Source organism: Primulina huaijiensis, chromosome 6 (assembly GCF_012295235.1).
Source record: "Primulina huaijiensis isolate GDHJ02 chromosome 6, ASM1229523v2, whole genome shotgun sequence".
In the NCBI taxonomy this organism is placed as follows: Eukaryota; Viridiplantae; Streptophyta; class Magnoliopsida; order Lamiales; family Gesneriaceae; genus Primulina; species Primulina huaijiensis.
Window position 1 is genome coordinate 22,782,278 of NC_133311.1, and position 17,516 is coordinate 22,799,793.

The 17,516-nt window shown below is 30.6% G+C and overlaps 2 protein-coding genes across 3 annotated transcripts; one reads left to right on the forward strand and one right to left on the reverse strand.

Annotated features, from left to right (window-relative positions):
* Positions 1–4,662: 4,662 nt before the first annotated feature.
* On the forward strand, positions 4,663–10,202 carry LOC140978447 (uncharacterized). Of its 2 annotated transcripts, none has more exons than XM_073443478.1 (9): positions 4,663–4,809; positions 5,528–5,903; positions 6,002–6,089; positions 6,575–6,660; positions 7,720–7,798; positions 7,958–8,017; positions 8,725–8,846; positions 9,149–9,220; positions 9,930–10,202. In XM_073443478.1, the coding sequence occupies exons 2-9, from the start codon at positions 5,548–5,550 to the stop codon at positions 10,030–10,032; spliced, it is 966 nt and encodes a 321-aa protein (XP_073299579.1). In that variant the 5' UTR covers positions 4,663–4,809; positions 5,528–5,547; the 3' UTR covers positions 10,033–10,202. The 2 variants fall into 2 exon arrangements, with proteins under 2 accessions (XP_073299579.1, XP_073299580.1); XM_073443479.1 differs by having other exon boundaries at positions 4,696–4,809; positions 5,535–5,903.
* Positions 10,203–12,254: 2,052 nt separating this feature from the next.
* LOC140979311 (protein SHORT-ROOT-like) lies at positions 12,255–15,881 on the reverse strand. Its single transcript, XM_073444656.1, has 2 exons — positions 14,481–15,881; positions 12,255–12,566 (listed from the first exon to the last, which is right to left on the reverse strand). Exon 1 carries the CDS (start codon positions 15,820–15,822, stop codon positions 14,497–14,499), a length of 1,326 nt encoding a protein of 441 aa, XP_073300757.1. The 5' UTR covers positions 15,823–15,881; the 3' UTR covers positions 12,255–12,566; positions 14,481–14,496.
* Between the last annotated feature and the right edge of the window lie 1,635 nt (positions 15,882–17,516).

Genomic DNA, 17,516 nt, shown 5'->3' on the forward strand with positions numbered 1-17,516 from the left:
AAAATTCGGTTATATCGGTTAATTCGGTTCGATTACGGTTGTCAAAATTTTGAAATCGGCTAATTGAATTAACCGATATAATAAATACTATTATTTAATAAATTTTTATTATTTATCAATTTTAATATATTTTTTAAATTTTTAATTTTAAAATCAGCCATAATTCTAAAGAAAAATTTGTGATGTATGTGATTTTATGTTTTTATGCATTTGTGTAGATTGTAGTGTTCAAAAAAATTACATATATAATTAAAGTTAAATCACAAATTTTTTTTAAAACTAATCGGTTAATTCGGTCACCAACCTAATTAACCGATTTTAATTCGGTTCGATTTTCATCGGTTATGAAAATTAATTCGGTCGGTTCGGTTATTGCTAAATATTTCGGTTCGGTCCAGTTATGACTAATTCGGTTCGGTCGGTAACAGAACCGACCGAATGCTTACCCCTAATTATTATAACAATCTATCATCACATAAAAAGTACTGATAGATTGATTTAAATAAATATTTATTAAATGTTGTCATCTATTTGCAATTTATAATAATAATATTTTTGACAATAAATCATCTTTTTAATGACTCTTATGACATTTATTTTAATATTTCATATTAAATCATAAGTATAATTAGCACAATCAAATTGCTAATGTCATATCGCTATTACCTCTAGAAAAATAATATATTTAATTTTTCTAATTGTTTAAATATCTTAACGGGAACATTTGAGTACCCTTATCTTGAGAAAAATTCATTGCATTTATAAAGTTTGAACGGTAAATATAACTTTATAGTATACATTTAATTTAGAAACTGAATTCATTGTATGACAAACACTTCTTCCATTTCTATTTTTTTTGTTACCCAAAAAAGTTAATATTTTTTCTCTTTTATCTTCTACAATTCACTGTAAAAAGTTATAAAAAAATATTTATATCTAGAAAAAAATATTTTTATTTATTGTTTTTTTTGTCTATATATTTTTTTTATATGTGAGCATATATTCTACTTCATTGTCTTAATTGTCATATATTTTTACTATATAATTTGTGTACATTGAAGATGAATAAGTTCATTTTGTAGTTTTTTATTATCTGGACTTAGGTTGATATATTAATATGTGATATACACGGATATAAGAATTTTCAAATTCAATTTATTCACAATGATTGTTCATAACAAAGGCCAACTCAAAATAATAAAAATTAGGATTCATAATTATTTTGAATATGATATAAAAATAATACGTGGAAACGGTTTTTGACATTTTAGTTGCAAAATACAGTGATAAATGCATGTAAGTGCATTATTTAATTCTGGTAATTATAACTTTATTTAAATATCTTATTTCTCACTCAAGGATCAAAATTTGTTTATTTCTTATTTTTATTATCGACAAATCCAATATTTCATTTAAATGTTTTTGTTAATAAAATTTACATGAGTTTTATTGTATATTTATCCAATTTGAAAGGGATAAGTTATAATTCAATATATAATAATATTTGAAAAATGTAGAATGCTTCTAAATTTAAAAATCGAGTAACATATAAGGAATCCATTCAAAACTAAAAGTTGATGCAACATGTTTCTTCTAGTTTTACAATCGAATAATATATGATCGAGCGTTTGTCGCTTTAACAAAAGCTATAACTGATGATAACTATGCAAGTCAAATCTTTAAATAATACAACATCTCAAGCACCTACCCATCGTAGACAATTATTGTACCAAACACTCTATCTCCTAATAATTGCACCAATTGCAATCAGTGAAAATCAAAGTCGCGATCTTAGCTCTGATACCAATTGTAGGCTCAAGTGTTTACTGTTTTATCAAAACCTATAAATTATGGTAACAATTCAAATCAAATATTTTAAATAGTACAACAGCTCAAACACAACATTTCAATTACTCTACCCAACATTATCAATTATTGTAACCAACAAATAAGTTTATGCAGATAATCTTTTAATATATCATATAAATTTATAAGACATTTGAATAGAATATACTTGATATTCTACATAAATAATAGAGAAAAAAAATCATTTTTTATTTATTTTAAAATAAAAGAAAAATCAGAAANATATAAAGTCACATATTTATATATATAATAATAAAAAGACAAAGTACATCATTTTCTGATTCCAAATAACGATCACATTATTATTACGTTACAATGATAAATAAATTATTATTTGTAGTTTATTATCATAGTTTTTACCTCAATAAACACATTTTCGAACGTAGGATGTTAAATTTAATATTGACATTAGATAATTATAGTATTAATTCTAACATTTTTTTTATTCTTCTCAATACATTACTTTTTCAGTTTTCTATTTTCAAATATATTACTCTATTTATTATTGTATACAAATTATAATAATTATTTGGTTAATTGATCACATTTAAGATTAGATATTTAGAAAAAATTCTAATATATCTTTAAAGACAAATAGATGATGAAAAATTAAGAAAATGTAGAACACTACCGTGCGTAAACTTTCGCTTTGTACAATGACAAAAGATAAGGTGAGACCAAGTGAGATACTTATATATATGAGTCTCATTCAACTTAGCCCATTATAATATTTTTATTAACCGACTTTGTCCTTCGTTTTTACTTCATTAACTTTGCAGTGTGACTCATTCAAGCATTAAGTTTTTAAGTTTTTAGTACAGAGTGTCTTATACTCTCTCACCGACTTCAATATTTAGAAGTCGGTATTAGTAGTTTATATGTAATAGACAATTATTTAATTTTTATTTTCTGTCTTTTGATTAATTGTGTAATTTTTTATGTTCTACCTAATTCATTTTTAGAATTTTTATTGAGTTTTTATAATCATGATTATAAGTGTTGCACGCATGCAATATAAAGTTAATATTAAAGTGTCGAATAAATGTATTAAATCATTATTTAAGAACTTTTAGAAAAACAATATAAGATTTAAAGATTAATATATAAATAAATAATTGCAATGAATATCTTATAAAATAAATGGTGTTAGCTCAAAAAGATTAAATATGATTATTGTAACTGAATTTTTCTTAATTAATTAGAAAATTTTCATCAAATGCGCTGAATTAATTAGAATGTTTTTAATATAGTATGTCGATAAATGTTCTTCCATATGAGTTAGTGATTGAGTCCTTATGAACATTTTTAAAAAATGTGTCTTTAGTTATAGTAACGTTGTCTTATAATTTAAAATATTAAATGAAACAAATTATCAAGATAAATTAGGAAATTCAAGAATATGTGATTACTCAATTAGTTTAATTGATACGCTCTTTAATTTGCTGATTTAATAGATGTTAAATCCACAATCACTGAGTTTGACAATAATTATTGTAGAAAAAAATACAATTATAATAAATTACTTGATTGTATATGTAATAAAATTTTGTGTATTTCATATATGTTTGATTTATTTCGTTTATAAGGTTGAAATTTTATAAATTATGATATAAGATTTGTTATACATCTTAACATCAATAAATTCACTAAAAATTTATATATTAATTTCCGCTACCATATTATTCTGGTTTCGCCACAGACTTTTGTGTATTCGTTTGTTTGAATTTATTATTCCTCATTTTTCCAAGACCCATAATATGTCAAACATGAAAGTGAATATTAATTTAAAGAGATGATAATATTTATATATTGTAATATACATATTTACCCCTCACAATACTGATAAAACTAACTTAAAAATAATATGTTGACGAAGATATTGTCATGAATCGAAAAATACAACTCAAATGTTAACTTTGACACTCAATTTTGAGTGACTGCCAAAATGTCTCAACAACCCACAATTTTTGGACAAGATAGTAACATCACAATTTTGAAATCAAACTGATATTTTTCATTTTATATCAAGAATTCATGATTGAAAATTGATAATATTATATATATATATATATTTAATATAAACTCGTACGAGCTCATTTAGGCTCACCTTTAAATGAGTCGACAAAATTTCAACCTAACTCACTTAAACTGTTTGGCGGTGCAAGCCAAACCGACAGACCTAACCCAAATTGACGGCTCAAATCACAACGATCTTTTACCGTGTTTTATTTAAATAATTTATAAATATAAACCGCAAAAAAATTTCGGTTGCAAAAAACTTTACTTTAAACACATAAATTCTAGCAAACTGTCACATGAGAACATGAAAAAAAATTAATTAGATACCAAAGAAAATTCATAATTTGATAATGAGTTATTTCTAAACTTTAATTAATTTAATTTACATAATGAAAATATATCATTGGATAAAAATAAAATATTATAATGTGAGTAGACATAAAAAATTAAATATTAAAAATCACATATATTTAAAATATGAATAATGAGAATGAAAAGACACACTTAATTAATGTAAAGCAAACAATTAATAAGGAGACAAATGAAAATTCACATGAGTAGACATAAAAAATTAAATAGTAAAAATCAAATATATTTAAAATATGAATAAGAAGAATGAAAAGACACACTTAAAATAAATAATTAATGTAAAACAAACAATTAATAAAGAGACAAATGAAAATTCACATATAAAGTCACATATTTATATATATAATAGAATAATAGATAATAGATATTACTTTATTTATTATTATATGTGGAAAAAAAATAAACAAAGGCAAATAAGATTGCATCCCGAATATGAATATAAATAAATAAAATAAAACCCCTCAAGTCTCCAGCTCTACCTCTAAAACTAAAACCCACCCAAAGATGGAAGAAACACCACAACTACACAAATTCTACAGCCATTTGTAGTTTCAGGTAAGATTATTGCTAATTATATATGTATGTTATGTATTTAGATGTAGCTGTATGCGCGTGTCGTTGATATCAAAAAAATTTCATTTTTTGTTGGAGAATTGTAGTCGGTGAAAGCTGCTCTATTGCGAAATCCAGAATTGAACAATTAACATGTACATGCTTTAGTTGTGGACTAGTTTATTGGGACGAAGAGTGAGCGGATTATGTTTTGTTTAGTTGCAAAGTTTTCAGCATGTTTACAAGTTTGATATTTAATTATCTTGTTTACCTGTGAGATGTAATGCTTGATGAATGATATTCAAACAGCAAAAAGGCCAAAAAATAAAAAACTGATTAAATGTTGCTTTCACTGCTGGGTTGTGCTTGATGAACGGACTTTTAATTTCTGAGCGGTACAAATAATTTTTTACCTTGTTTTGCTTGTATGGAGTTGATTGGCAAAAGAACGAATTCGTTTAACATCAAATCAGAATGTTAGCAGTTTTGAGGGTTCCATGGTTGGTTAACTAAAGTAGAGATGATGTTGGCTTTACCTCGTGACCAGGAAGGCCACTCCAGAAGCATTGGATATTTCTCTCTTCTTTTTTTCTTCTTTTTAGTGTTGTTCATCTGCACGCAAAAGATCGTTAGTCAAAAAAGAAAAAAAAGCGAAGAAAGATAAATTTTGTGGTGAAAGAGAAAGGCTTTATTTTTTTTTTGATACTCAATAAACATGCAGATAATAGACAAAGAGAAGGAATGGTTATGCCGTCTGTGTACGCACCATTCTCTCATTTCACCATTTTGATGGAGTTCCCTACCTCTTCATCTCCATTCTTGGCAATCCCTCAATATAGTGGAATGCTTCCTGCTAACATGAAGATTACACAGCACATGTCTTTGTCTTTAGCTGCATCGAAGGATGTCAGAGGTAATATTGACCAAAGTCTTGATACAACTGTGAGTACGAGTGATGGAGATACCAGTGGTTTATCAAGTGAGAAGGCTGCCAAAGGGTCAGGGACGTCAGCTAGAGGACGCCGTCTGTTAAAAGTTCGCGAGGAAAAGAGGAAGCGTGAATATGATCGTCTCCATAACTATCCTTCTTGGGCAAAGTCATTCTCACCGCCTACTTTTCTTGTTGACCTTTCTTGTTTTATTGCACATATATTTGTAACGTTTGCTGGTTTTTACTTGTATAAGTTAAGTGCAGGGTGCTGGAAGATGCTTGTAAAAATGATTCCGAGCTTCGAGCTGTTCTGGGAGACAGCGTCGGTGACCCTGAACTCATGAGGAAAAGGGTGAGGTGGCATTTATTCGGGCTTTCTATTTAATCTAACTTCAAACTTTTGATTGTAATTTTTCTCTGAGTTTTTGGAACAACTTTCATGCAAGTGCTTGGTAATATGTTTATGAAAGTTAACATGATATGATTTTTGAAAAATGTGTCAGGAGTGGTGTTTTTAAAGTTATTGGCATTTTCTAATTTTGAAAACATTTATGTAAATTGGTTTTTGTCATGCTTTTGATTTTTTATTTTTTCTTTTTTGGGTTGTCTTTCTATTCTGGTCTTTTTTTGGGGAGTTGATATGTTAGCATTATAACAGTTTGCGTTACTGTTATTGGTTTGATCAAGACCATAGGAAATACCTGCAAGGTATAATTGATGAGAGGTATGCTGAATGGATCTAATCTGCCATATTGATTTGTTCAGGGAACGTCTAAAGATTTTTCCTCGTGCTTCTGAGATTCGTCTGAATTTTATCTTAAATTTATATTTTTATAGGTGGAAGATAGGATTCGTGGGAAGGGACGAGATTTCCGAAAATCTAAATCCGGTTCCGTCCTTGCATTCAAAGTCAGCTTTAGAGAGTAATGGCCTAGCATATTTGTTGCTTCTCAATATTTCTCTTTTATTACTTCCTTACTCTGTTGTTCACCTCCCTTGTACTCCTTTCAATTCAATTGGTTTCAATAATCTGCGTATTGGTACTGAAGAGAGGCTGAATTAGCTTCATATTACTTTTTGGTACTTTTCTATATTTTTGTTGGCAGTTGGCACAAGAATGTTTTGGCTCTTGTATTCTTTTTCGCAGACAAAGAAAATACAAAAAACAGGCCAACTTGTTTAATTGTACTGAGAGAATGAATATATGGTTGATATTCCACATGGTTTGAGATCTTAAATTTTAGTTCATCCAGCCTTTACTGAATAAATAATAATAGTACCATGGAAGAATCTGTCGATTTCAAATGATGGTGAAGCAGAGAACACTACGGATTATATTTTTCTCTCGAAGCTAGTTCTTGGATATTTGGCCGATCCCGGCGGCTTTTCCCTTTTCCAATAATGCTTCAGATCTTAGATCACTCTCTTCATTTATGTTGTATTTATGTATTGAAGATAATGAATTTATGTGCAAAAATCCAATTAAATATTTTGTTAAAAAATTCAAATATTGACATGGGATTTTATATGTTTGGTGCTGTTTCTTTTCTGTCGATGGTTTTATGGCATGTGTGCTAACACTTAACGGAATTGCTTTTGGCGTATTCTATTTTAGTGGCTTAATTTTCATTTACCGAAAACAAGGAGAGATACATACTATAATACTATTTAATTGTGACTTGAAGAAAGCAAAAAAAGGGTTATTCCAGCAAAGTCAAGGACAAAGTTATTCTAAAATACTGTTGTGGCTGTTAATATAACCAAGAGTGAAAATTTTCACAATTAAATTTTTTGGAAGTTTCTGTTATTAGAACGGGTGTTATGCTCTTCTCGACAACGTTCGTAGGACATTCTGAATTCATTTCGAGTCACTGTTTACCAATTTGTTATCTTATCTGAGCAGTCCACAGTCTCCTCTTCGATGAATTATAATAGATGTTCCATTTATGAAATTCTCATGTAGTTTTTGTCATGATTTCCAGTTTTAATCCTCTTGATTCCTACATATGGTTTGAGCTGTATGGATCACCTTCAGATCGAGATGTTGATCTCCTCAGTAGTGTATGTCAATTTTCTGTCTTATCTTTCTCATTCATATGAGTTTGATATCATCAGTTTTTTTGGGATTATGAAATTCCTATATGTTTATCTGTTGTCTACCATACCATGTGTTATGTCTGTGATTAAGCCCTTAGAATCATTGTATTACATGCATCACAGGTTATTCAGTCATGGTATCTGATGGGTCGCCTAGGCGCATTTAATTCAGCCAATATTCAGGTTCAATCTTCTAAAAATGCATGTACTCTTTATTCTAACTGGCCTTTGGCATCTCATCTTCCTCATCGAGTGGGGCTATAATTTATCTGCTATTTTTCCTGACTCAACATCAAAGGCTTCATGTGGACAATAAAGGCCTCAGGAAAAAGCATGTATAGTGTCACTTTCGGAAAGTTGCAGCTTCTAATTATATTCTTCTGTTCAGTTGAGTGTTCATAATTTTTTTGTACCACTAATTTTTGGAAACCTGATTATTTGTTAATAATTTTTAAAAATTTGAAGAAATTTAGCAAGCCTGAGGATCATCTTGATGTAGTTTGTACTTTATGGCAGTTATTAGACATGGCTTTCTTCCACATGCACTTTTTACTATTTTCCCATCATAAAAGGAGTCGAGTTTTGTTTCATTGTAGTTTGTGTTGTTGGGTTTGCAAATTATTTGTTGATATCTAATCATGACACATTATTCCTTGACTTTTTAGAGATTTAGTGGTACTACATGATTAATAGAAATGTAATAACTTTACATATCTGCAAATTATTCACGAACAGCAACATCAATTTAGGACATTCAGTGTAGGTTGATAATGTTTGTGCTGGTAAGCATGTCCGATATCATGAGAACATTGCATCTATCTATTGAACTATCATGTCATGTGTTACGATCATATCAACTTAGATGCTAAACCAGTTTTTTACCTATGTAGTTGGCAAATTTATCCATGGAATACGACCCGATATATGATGCAGATAAAGGTTCTAAGGTGATGCCTTCATCATTTCATGATATAAGTGATGTCGAGTTCCAAGACAACTGGGGTAGAGTCTGGTATGTTTTTTTCGATAGCTCTTTCAGTACCTACGACAATATCATATTTTGGTAAGTTATATCAACACTCCCAGTGATTGGTGTAATTGCCCAAATTCTGATTAAATTTTTTTGCACGGAACCTTTTATTTTTAAACGCACAATTTAAAGAAAAGTTCACATTTCTGGTAAAAATCTCGTTTGCCATCAGAATTCATCATACAGCCATTCAAATCCCGTGGGGTGTTTTATAATTACATCAAACCTCTAGATTCTATTGCAACTGTTTTTTCTAATATCATCATATACGCATGTTATTACAGGGTAGACCTGGGTACAGCCGATTTCTTTTCACTTGATGTTCTTCTCAACTGCTTGACTGTATTAAGCTCGGAGTAAGCCTGTCTCCCTTTTTTCTATCGTGACTGTTAAGATCATGAATTTAGACCTAATTTCATCCCAAAAAGTTAGTTTTAGAGGCGAAGATTGTCCAAGTCCATATATACAACTTTCAAGAACTTAATAGAGCCGATGTGAACATCTAACACATCATTCTCACGTTCAGAAATGAACAACTAGAACGTAAAGTTCACAAGACATTAGCGAATGACCGATAAGGACAGTTCAGCACATAACTGTGGATTTGGGTTCTGATAGCAAGTTAAGATAATGAATTTGGATACAACTTCATCCAAAAGCTAGCTCTAGAGGAATGATTGTTTAAGTCTATATATTCAAACATAATTAAGTCGATGTGAGATATTTAACAATGACATAAGACATGTACGATGTACATGCAACTGATCTCAAATAGTTTGGTTGGATTCAAAAAAGGATCTTACGGTGCAATCAAACAGAACCAAACAAAAAATGTCTAATAATATTGTATTAATGATTGAGCGAGAAGATTTTTTTTTCTTCCCAAATTCCATATATTTGGTTTGATCTTGCAAACTTATTTAATTTAAACATTCATAAAGCATCAGTACCAGGAGTAGTGGTCTTTCCCAAAACAATGGCGCTTCAAATGGTTTGGTTGATTATTTGTTCTCTAAAATATTTGTCAACTACTTGTGAAGCGTTGAATTTTTTTTCGTGTGGCAGATATTTAGGAATTCAACAGGTAGTTTTTGGGGGGCGTCGAATGGGAGACTGGGAAGATGGGATGACAAGTCCTGAATATGGATACAAATGCTTCAAGATATAAACAGCCTTTGCAAGGATGGACAATTGGTTCTCTGGACTCATAGGCAAAAGTAGTTAAATTTCATGTTTCTGACTGTTTGCTTTCATTATTTGTTTTGTACTATTAAGATACCGTTTGGTGAAGGTGGGATGATTATTAATTTTTTATTTATCTCATATTTTTCTAATTTTTTAGTCATCTCAATTTCGTCCGGTGATATTCTATATTGATTGCATTAAACATCTCTCTATCCACATGATATGACATATTATAAACATGATATTAATGAAATTTTATAATTACATCTTTTGAAAATCATTGTTGAATGTTGATTTAGGTTTTGCAAACAGATACTGGAAGTCTGGAACTCAAGCAAACCAGACAGTAACATCATTTTACTAATTGATAGTCACGACACTCGGGATGCAGGTGAAACCTCTTGATCATGTATTCAGCGGATTTTCATAAAATTTCAGTCTCCAATCCATATATACAAGCTTGTTTCTTTCTTAAATCAATACCAAATTGTCAAATTTTATTATTAAAAATAAAAGAAGCAAACTGAATTGAAGAAGGGTGATTTAGAAATGAGCCAATCTATAAAAAAACAGTAAAGTAATATGATGACATGAACCACAAAATCAGATCATAATATAAAATTTTTAATCGATCGGTTAGATATGTATCAAAAAAGACATGAAGTATAAGCTACTTGCGGATCTTTTATGTATACCAGAATTCGATACCAACATTAATTAATTAATTAAAAAAAGATTCCAAACAGTAGGCCCTTATATATGTTGGCATTTGTAAAGCCAAAAATTGAATCTCCTCATGGAGATCATTAGAAACTTGTTGAGCTTGCATGCTCGTTTTCTTTAACAACTTCCAATAATAAAATCTACACTCTTTTATAAGCAATCTGTTTGATCTTAATCAAACTATAATCGTCAAATTCAACTTTTTGAATTTGAATATCTGAACAGAACACATTATATGTTGTCCAATCGAAGTTTTATACACAAAACTCTGAGCCAAACAAAAAAATAATTTTATCACAATTCATTGTGATTCAGAATAATATTTATTTTTATTCGAACTTGCCATGAGGATGGCTGGTGGCTAAATGTAGACCAAGGCAAATGAAGAAGAAGTTGCTTTCGCAAATTTGACCCATTACAATTATATTGGGGTAATGTTTTTTTTTTTTTTTAAAAAAAAGAATTTATTTTTATGTTTCTTATTAACACATGCAGAGTGGAGTTTCGTGTATTTTAACTTGGTAGATTGATGTATCGGTGTCTGAGTAAGGTTGACAAGCACAATATAACATTGGCTTTTGAATATTCAAGTCACAAGAGTGCAACAGGAGATCGATTTTATATATCAACACGACCATATTATTGTTCAAAGTGCAAATTATGATTTTGCATGCCATCGCCATCAATTTGTGCAGAGAAAACAAAGATTCTAATATTATCACCTCATTTCCTGCCTTGATACAGTGAAACCTCGATTTCTTCAAGGGAGCCCGATGAAATAGTAAGCAAATACAAATACGGCAGCTAATAAGGAAACCCCCCACCAAAGCCAGTGTAAACTGGAGCAACCCCAAATTTATCCACGAGTTCAAGGACAAATAAAGGCCCACCAAGAAGTTGAAGACCTGAAATCACCAAGCATATCACATCAACCTAAGACTTAGATTGCATGACAGTTGCTTTTTGTTTACATACCCAGTGAACAGAGAAACTGAATGCCATTGTTTTCCCTCGGGTCCGGTTGCTGCTCAGCTCAGGTATAATAATACCGGTAGCTGGTCCACAGCTCCAAGAGCATGAGTGCAGACTTACCTATAAGCTACAAGCTCACATTGGTTTATGGGAGACAAACGAATGACTTTACGAGACCATAATATATAAGTTCTAGCAATTTGGGTTAACAATTTTCATAAAATGGTAGAATGTAATAAACTAGTTGCTAATTGAGCTCATTATGCACGGACAAAATGGTAATGAAGCGTCACAGTACAATATCTAATTAACAGTTATATCAGGTAATACGGAAAATTTGACTGCGGTGGATGAGGATGCATTTAATTAAATTTTCAAGTACTAGTATTACTTTCTAACTAAAACATAAGTTGATAAGTTGCTGCTGATCTCACTGCCCAAAGAAAAGCTGATGCCTCCGGCTATGGCAAACATTGAAACAGCCTGCAAAAGTATCATTGTCTTTATTAAAAACACGGGTGATAAGAATATATAATTTACAATAACTATTTCTTGCCTTGGATTATTCGAGAGTATAGCGTATCATTCGACTTAATTCATTCAACAAATTCTCAATCAAAAGCATATATAATTGACTGTCGGTACCGAAAAAGATTATGCATCGACTGAACTTTATACTGCTGACACACGAGCACTATACGCCATCTAAAGCACTACTTGTGATTCCTACATCTCGAAAAGTCAAGGATGAAAAATAGAGAACTCCGTTTATGAGTACTGCAAATTGCCGAAGAATAAAAAGGGAACCACCAATGAACGCAACTGCAGCCAAAACAAAAATGTGCTGGGCAGTAAGTATACAAATGAGACTCAAAGGATAATATAAGAAAGTCCGTTGCAAACGAGATTAATTTCAATGAACCTTCAGCTCAATTCATAATCAATATCCCAACAACATAATTTGTTTCTTTAATCCTCACTCAAGATTGCATAAATAAAAACCGATATGCTTTGTTTTATACATTGAAATTATTATAGATATACAAATTCCTTAAAATTATAGGCTGGCATTAAGGCAAAAGAGCAGTCATTTTCTTTAGTTCATGCAGGTTTTACTAAGCTAAAATTCTTCAAAAAAAGTCCCCAAGTGAGGTATTCCACCCAACTCCTTGTAAGCCACTCAAGGAACTCCACAAATTCAATATGGAAGGTAACACACATTTGTTTTTCAACCCGACCCGTATGGACTGGATTTGAACTAGACCCATCTTGGCAGACCCATCAACCCGGCCCGTGTATTGCTTTTTTTTTTTGAAAGTGTATATTGTTTTTATTGCTGCTTCTTGTGCATGTTAGAACAATCTATTGTTATTTAGATCTCACAAAAAATACAATTTATGGAATTTAACAGAATATATATTATAAATGTCTTTCAATAACTCAACATAATTTTTTTAAATTTCTTTTAAAAAAAAAATACATATTTCTTTCCCTTTAAATTCCTTGAAATGAATGAAATATTTTAGTGTCGGCCATAAAAGGACAAAATAAATAAAGGAGAAAAAGGTGTAGTGAGATTAAAGTTTGCAGGAAAAATAGAAAAGGGGGATTTTAATTTCCACTATAAAAGATTTGGAGCGGAAAGGTGAAATATGCTGTTCATATCAGTAGACATAAAAGCAAGCTTGGGTTTCATTTGGTATACTTGTGCTTGCCACCCAAACATGTCTTTTCAATTAATGCAACCTTTTAAAAAAAATTACTATCAGTATTATTATTTTCTCTGATTCATGCATTTATATTTCATCAATTAATAGTTCTTTTTACTTAAGTTTAACAATCCATAATTTTTTAGAATCGCTATTATATTTATTTCTTAAAATATATGATATATATTGATTTTATTGTTGAAATATTGTGTCTGTCATATTGTTGCTTCAATAATCCTTTGAGTTTCTAAGTTCACTAATGATATCAATAGCTCTAACAAGGAGAAATACAAAAATAAATATATTTTATAGAATTAATTCATCCGTTGTGTTTAATATATTGACAATAATTATATATGTATGATGGACTAATTCAATTAATTCAAAATATATTTCATTGTGCAATTAAGGTTTTGTTTTAATTTGAATCCCAATATTATTTTATATCAATATTATAGTGCATTATATGGGTGTATAATTAATTCCTTGTTAATTTATAATAACAATTTAATCAAAGAATTTAAATCTATTGAAATATTTATATTAAATGTAAATTAAAGGCGTAGCATATAAAAACATATATGTATGCATGTATGTTCTAGTCTAGCGCAACGTGTTTCAAGCAAGAACAATGGCAAGCAAGAAGAGAGAAAATTAAGCCACGAAGAAGAAAGAATAATTAAACTTGAATCAAATTATAACGTCAATATCAGAATTACAAAGAAGTTCTTGATAAATCACACACATATACAACTCTATGTTTTGCGACGCTTGAAAATTAACAATATATGTTTTGATATGTCGCACATCAATTGTGGACCAAGGAAGTGACAGTCACGTATAAGATGTGATAAACATAGAAAATTTGCGCATCTAATAGGTGATATTCACCTCATTATCAGTGCTGACATAAGTGTGCACGGTTGATATATGTGCAGTATATCAAAACTCTGTATATATACATGGAAATCTCATGCTAATATAAAAGCTTAAAACAAGATATCTATATATATATCACAAATATTACCTGAAAAACACATATTTTAGGGTTTCCACACTGAAGTCCAGATTACAGGTTCTTCTTTCCAACTCAAATAAATACCTGAATCACCAACCGAACCGGTGGGTAATACGTACGACCACCCTCCTCGATATCGCTTAAGCAATGCCTTGATATCATCGATGACGTCGTCGCTATATCCAACTGATGAAAAACCCGAACCCCGGAGCCTTTCCGCCCATTGAACCCCCCTCTCCCTCCTCTCATTATCCCCTCCATGATCATGACTTTCGTCGTCACAAGCCAAAACCCTCACTATGGTTCTGGAACACTCTCTCTCCAACATCAACTTCTCACTGCTAGTAGTTGGGAAACACTCGTCTAACATGTCAAAGTATGCTGTATAGAACCTCAAACATTCTTCGAAGCACTTAACGAAGTCGTTTTTATTAGTGGAAAAATCAGCCTCTTCTTCAACTATTGTGACAACCCTAGGTCTTAGGGTTTGGATCATTTTGATGACATCCATTCTTTCTTCAACACGAACTTTTCTCAATGCTCCAATACAATTCATAGCCAAAGCTTCATCTTCTTGAACCCCCAAACCCTCTTTTGTAAGGTCGCCTAACCGGTTTAGGCCGCTCAAGACCTTGAACTCGAAGGGCACGCCCATGAGCCTTGCAAACTTCTCCATTCTTGGAGCTATCTCCTTCATAACCGACTTAACGACGCTGGCGCTGGTTGTTATGACAATAGTCAGCTTTAAACTAGGCGTTTCATCGGTCCTTGTAGCTAAGGCTTCTAAAAAAGTAGGCCACTGTGTGCACAAAGTGTTGCTTATATCAACGATATGAATCTTGGACTCACCCTCTAAGGCTTCCAAAATGGCTCCATTTGATGCCACATGACCAAAAGTTGTCCAAGGGCTCACTTCTTGAAACTTCAGGATCAATTTTCGGATAGAATCGAAAGTGTGGCTCTTTTCTGTAACCGATATTAGGGTTCTGTGACACCTGTGACCGGATTCGGTCGCCTTACAAAAGAGGGCTTGCAAGAAATAAGAGGCCAACTTTTGATCACAATCTCCATATGGAGAAGCGAGCTCATTCAACATCCATAGAAGATGATGGATCTTGGTCGAGTCCTTACAAGACATGGCTGTGGCACACTCTGTGAGTAGTTTAGATGCCCACTTCGCATCCTCGACCGAATCTGTGGATTGGCTTGCTGCAGATGTGTTGTTGCTTTGAGGCTGGTTGAAGAAATTGCTTCCTTGTGTATCTAACTGATCAAGAATTGGATTATTTCTTGGGTTGGAAATTGTATGTAAAAAGCCAGCTTCATTTGAGAGGATTGAAGTTCTATCCATATGATCAGTTTTAAAGCCGAGTCTTTTTTCTCTCAATATTCAAGGCACTATTCCATAGTTTATGTGCGCCAAAATATTAACACACATATGCATATAAATAGGAGTGGACCAACGACACCAACGTTCGATCTGGGTCATTCTTTAATTCCCATCAAACACAAAAAAAAAAAATTCAAATTTATTTCTCCCCATAAAATAATATATATTCCTACGTACACTTTGAAGGTTTTTTGTGATACACACACATATATATATGTAGTATACGTACATTAATTAAATGTTAATAAAAAAGACAATATGATCTAATTATATTTGTTAAACCTATGTATTTTCCGAATTGCATCATATATATATGGAATATATAATTATGACAAGTAACTCGTGAGAATATAAAGTGAGCATCGCATTCTCTCTTTACAAGAAAATTTCTATAAAAATCTATAAGGTCAAAACATTTCTTTAATCAAAATATTTTTTTTCATAATTTATATAGTTTAAATTGCTCATCAACTAAATTATGACTTCAATATCGTATGGACGTACATGCTCACAGCCTAGGCACACAAATAATAATAATAATAATAATAATAATAATAATAATAATAATAATAATAATAACTAGGGAGTTTTGGCACATGCGATACATATATTTCGTAGAAAAACATAGAAGAAAATAGGTTTTTTTTTTTTTAGAAGAAAAATGAAAGTTGTTAATAATAATATAATAATACTTATGATCAAAACTTATTTAATTAATATTTGAAGTTGAAGTGATGTTTGCCTTTCAACAGACGAGGTATTGCTTACCAAGCGATATTGGAATCTTCATTAATTAAATAGGATAATGGATATATCGCAAAGCACAATATTTTTCCTCGTAGCTAATGAAAACAAGTAGATGATGATAAAAACGATATAGAGAAGACAGCCGCATATGACTCTCCAACTTTATTTAAAAAATAATTAAATTATCCAAGCAGTTTTAATTTATTTGGGCAATGTGTATCCTTTCTTTATCTAATTTGATTCATTTATTTACATATTTTATTTTTTCCCCCTTAAGATTACATATATAACTTTCAGTAATTATATTTAATTATTTTCGAACTATAGAAAATGAAAATGAAAATAATTATTAGAGGAGTTATTTATTTCAGAAAAAAAAAATTGGCCTCAATTGAATTTTTTTATCCTTAATACAAAATATTAAGTTTTTTCACCTATTCTATTTTTTATACTTTTAATATATCATTTTTCATTGGAATGCAAACATGACTGGACCGGAGTACCGACGTGGTTCGACAAAATGAAACTCAAGTAATCGGAGTCAGATCTATTTTTTAGTAGTTAAAGTACGTACCAAAATCCAATTTAATCTAACACAAGGTAAAATTTATTATTTTCTCTATTTCTTACTTTCAAGAATGTGACAATATTAATATCCGAATACTTAAAACAAAGATTATTATTATTATGATTATTCATCAATTGTGTCTCTAAGGGTTCAAAAGTGACAGCTTCATTCAAAAGAATCTATAATCTTCTTGGTGTATGACATTTAATTAAGAAGCCAAATAATTTATGTTTTTGTCGTTGATATGTGAACAACCTCCTCTTTTAATTCATATCGCAAGAGCAAAGATCATTGTCACCGTCTTAAAATTACTGAATATAATATTTGATTTTAGTTCATT

Coding starts and splice junctions, on each gene's coding strand:
- LOC140978447 (XM_073443478.1), top strand. CDS start 5,548: ATGGTTATGCCGTCTGTGTACGCACCATTCTCTCATTTCACCATTTTG. Junction 6,090..6,574: donor CTGAACTCATGAGGAAAAGG/GTGAGGTGGCAT, acceptor ATATTTTTATAG/GTGGAAGATAGGATTCGTGG. Junction 8,847..9,148: donor GACAACTGGGGTAGAGTCTG/GTATGTTTTTTT, acceptor ATGTTATTACAG/GGTAGACCTGGGTACAGCCG.
- LOC140979311 (XM_073444656.1), bottom strand. CDS start 15,822: ATGGATAGAACTTCAATCCTCTCAAATGAAGCTGGCTTTTTACATACA.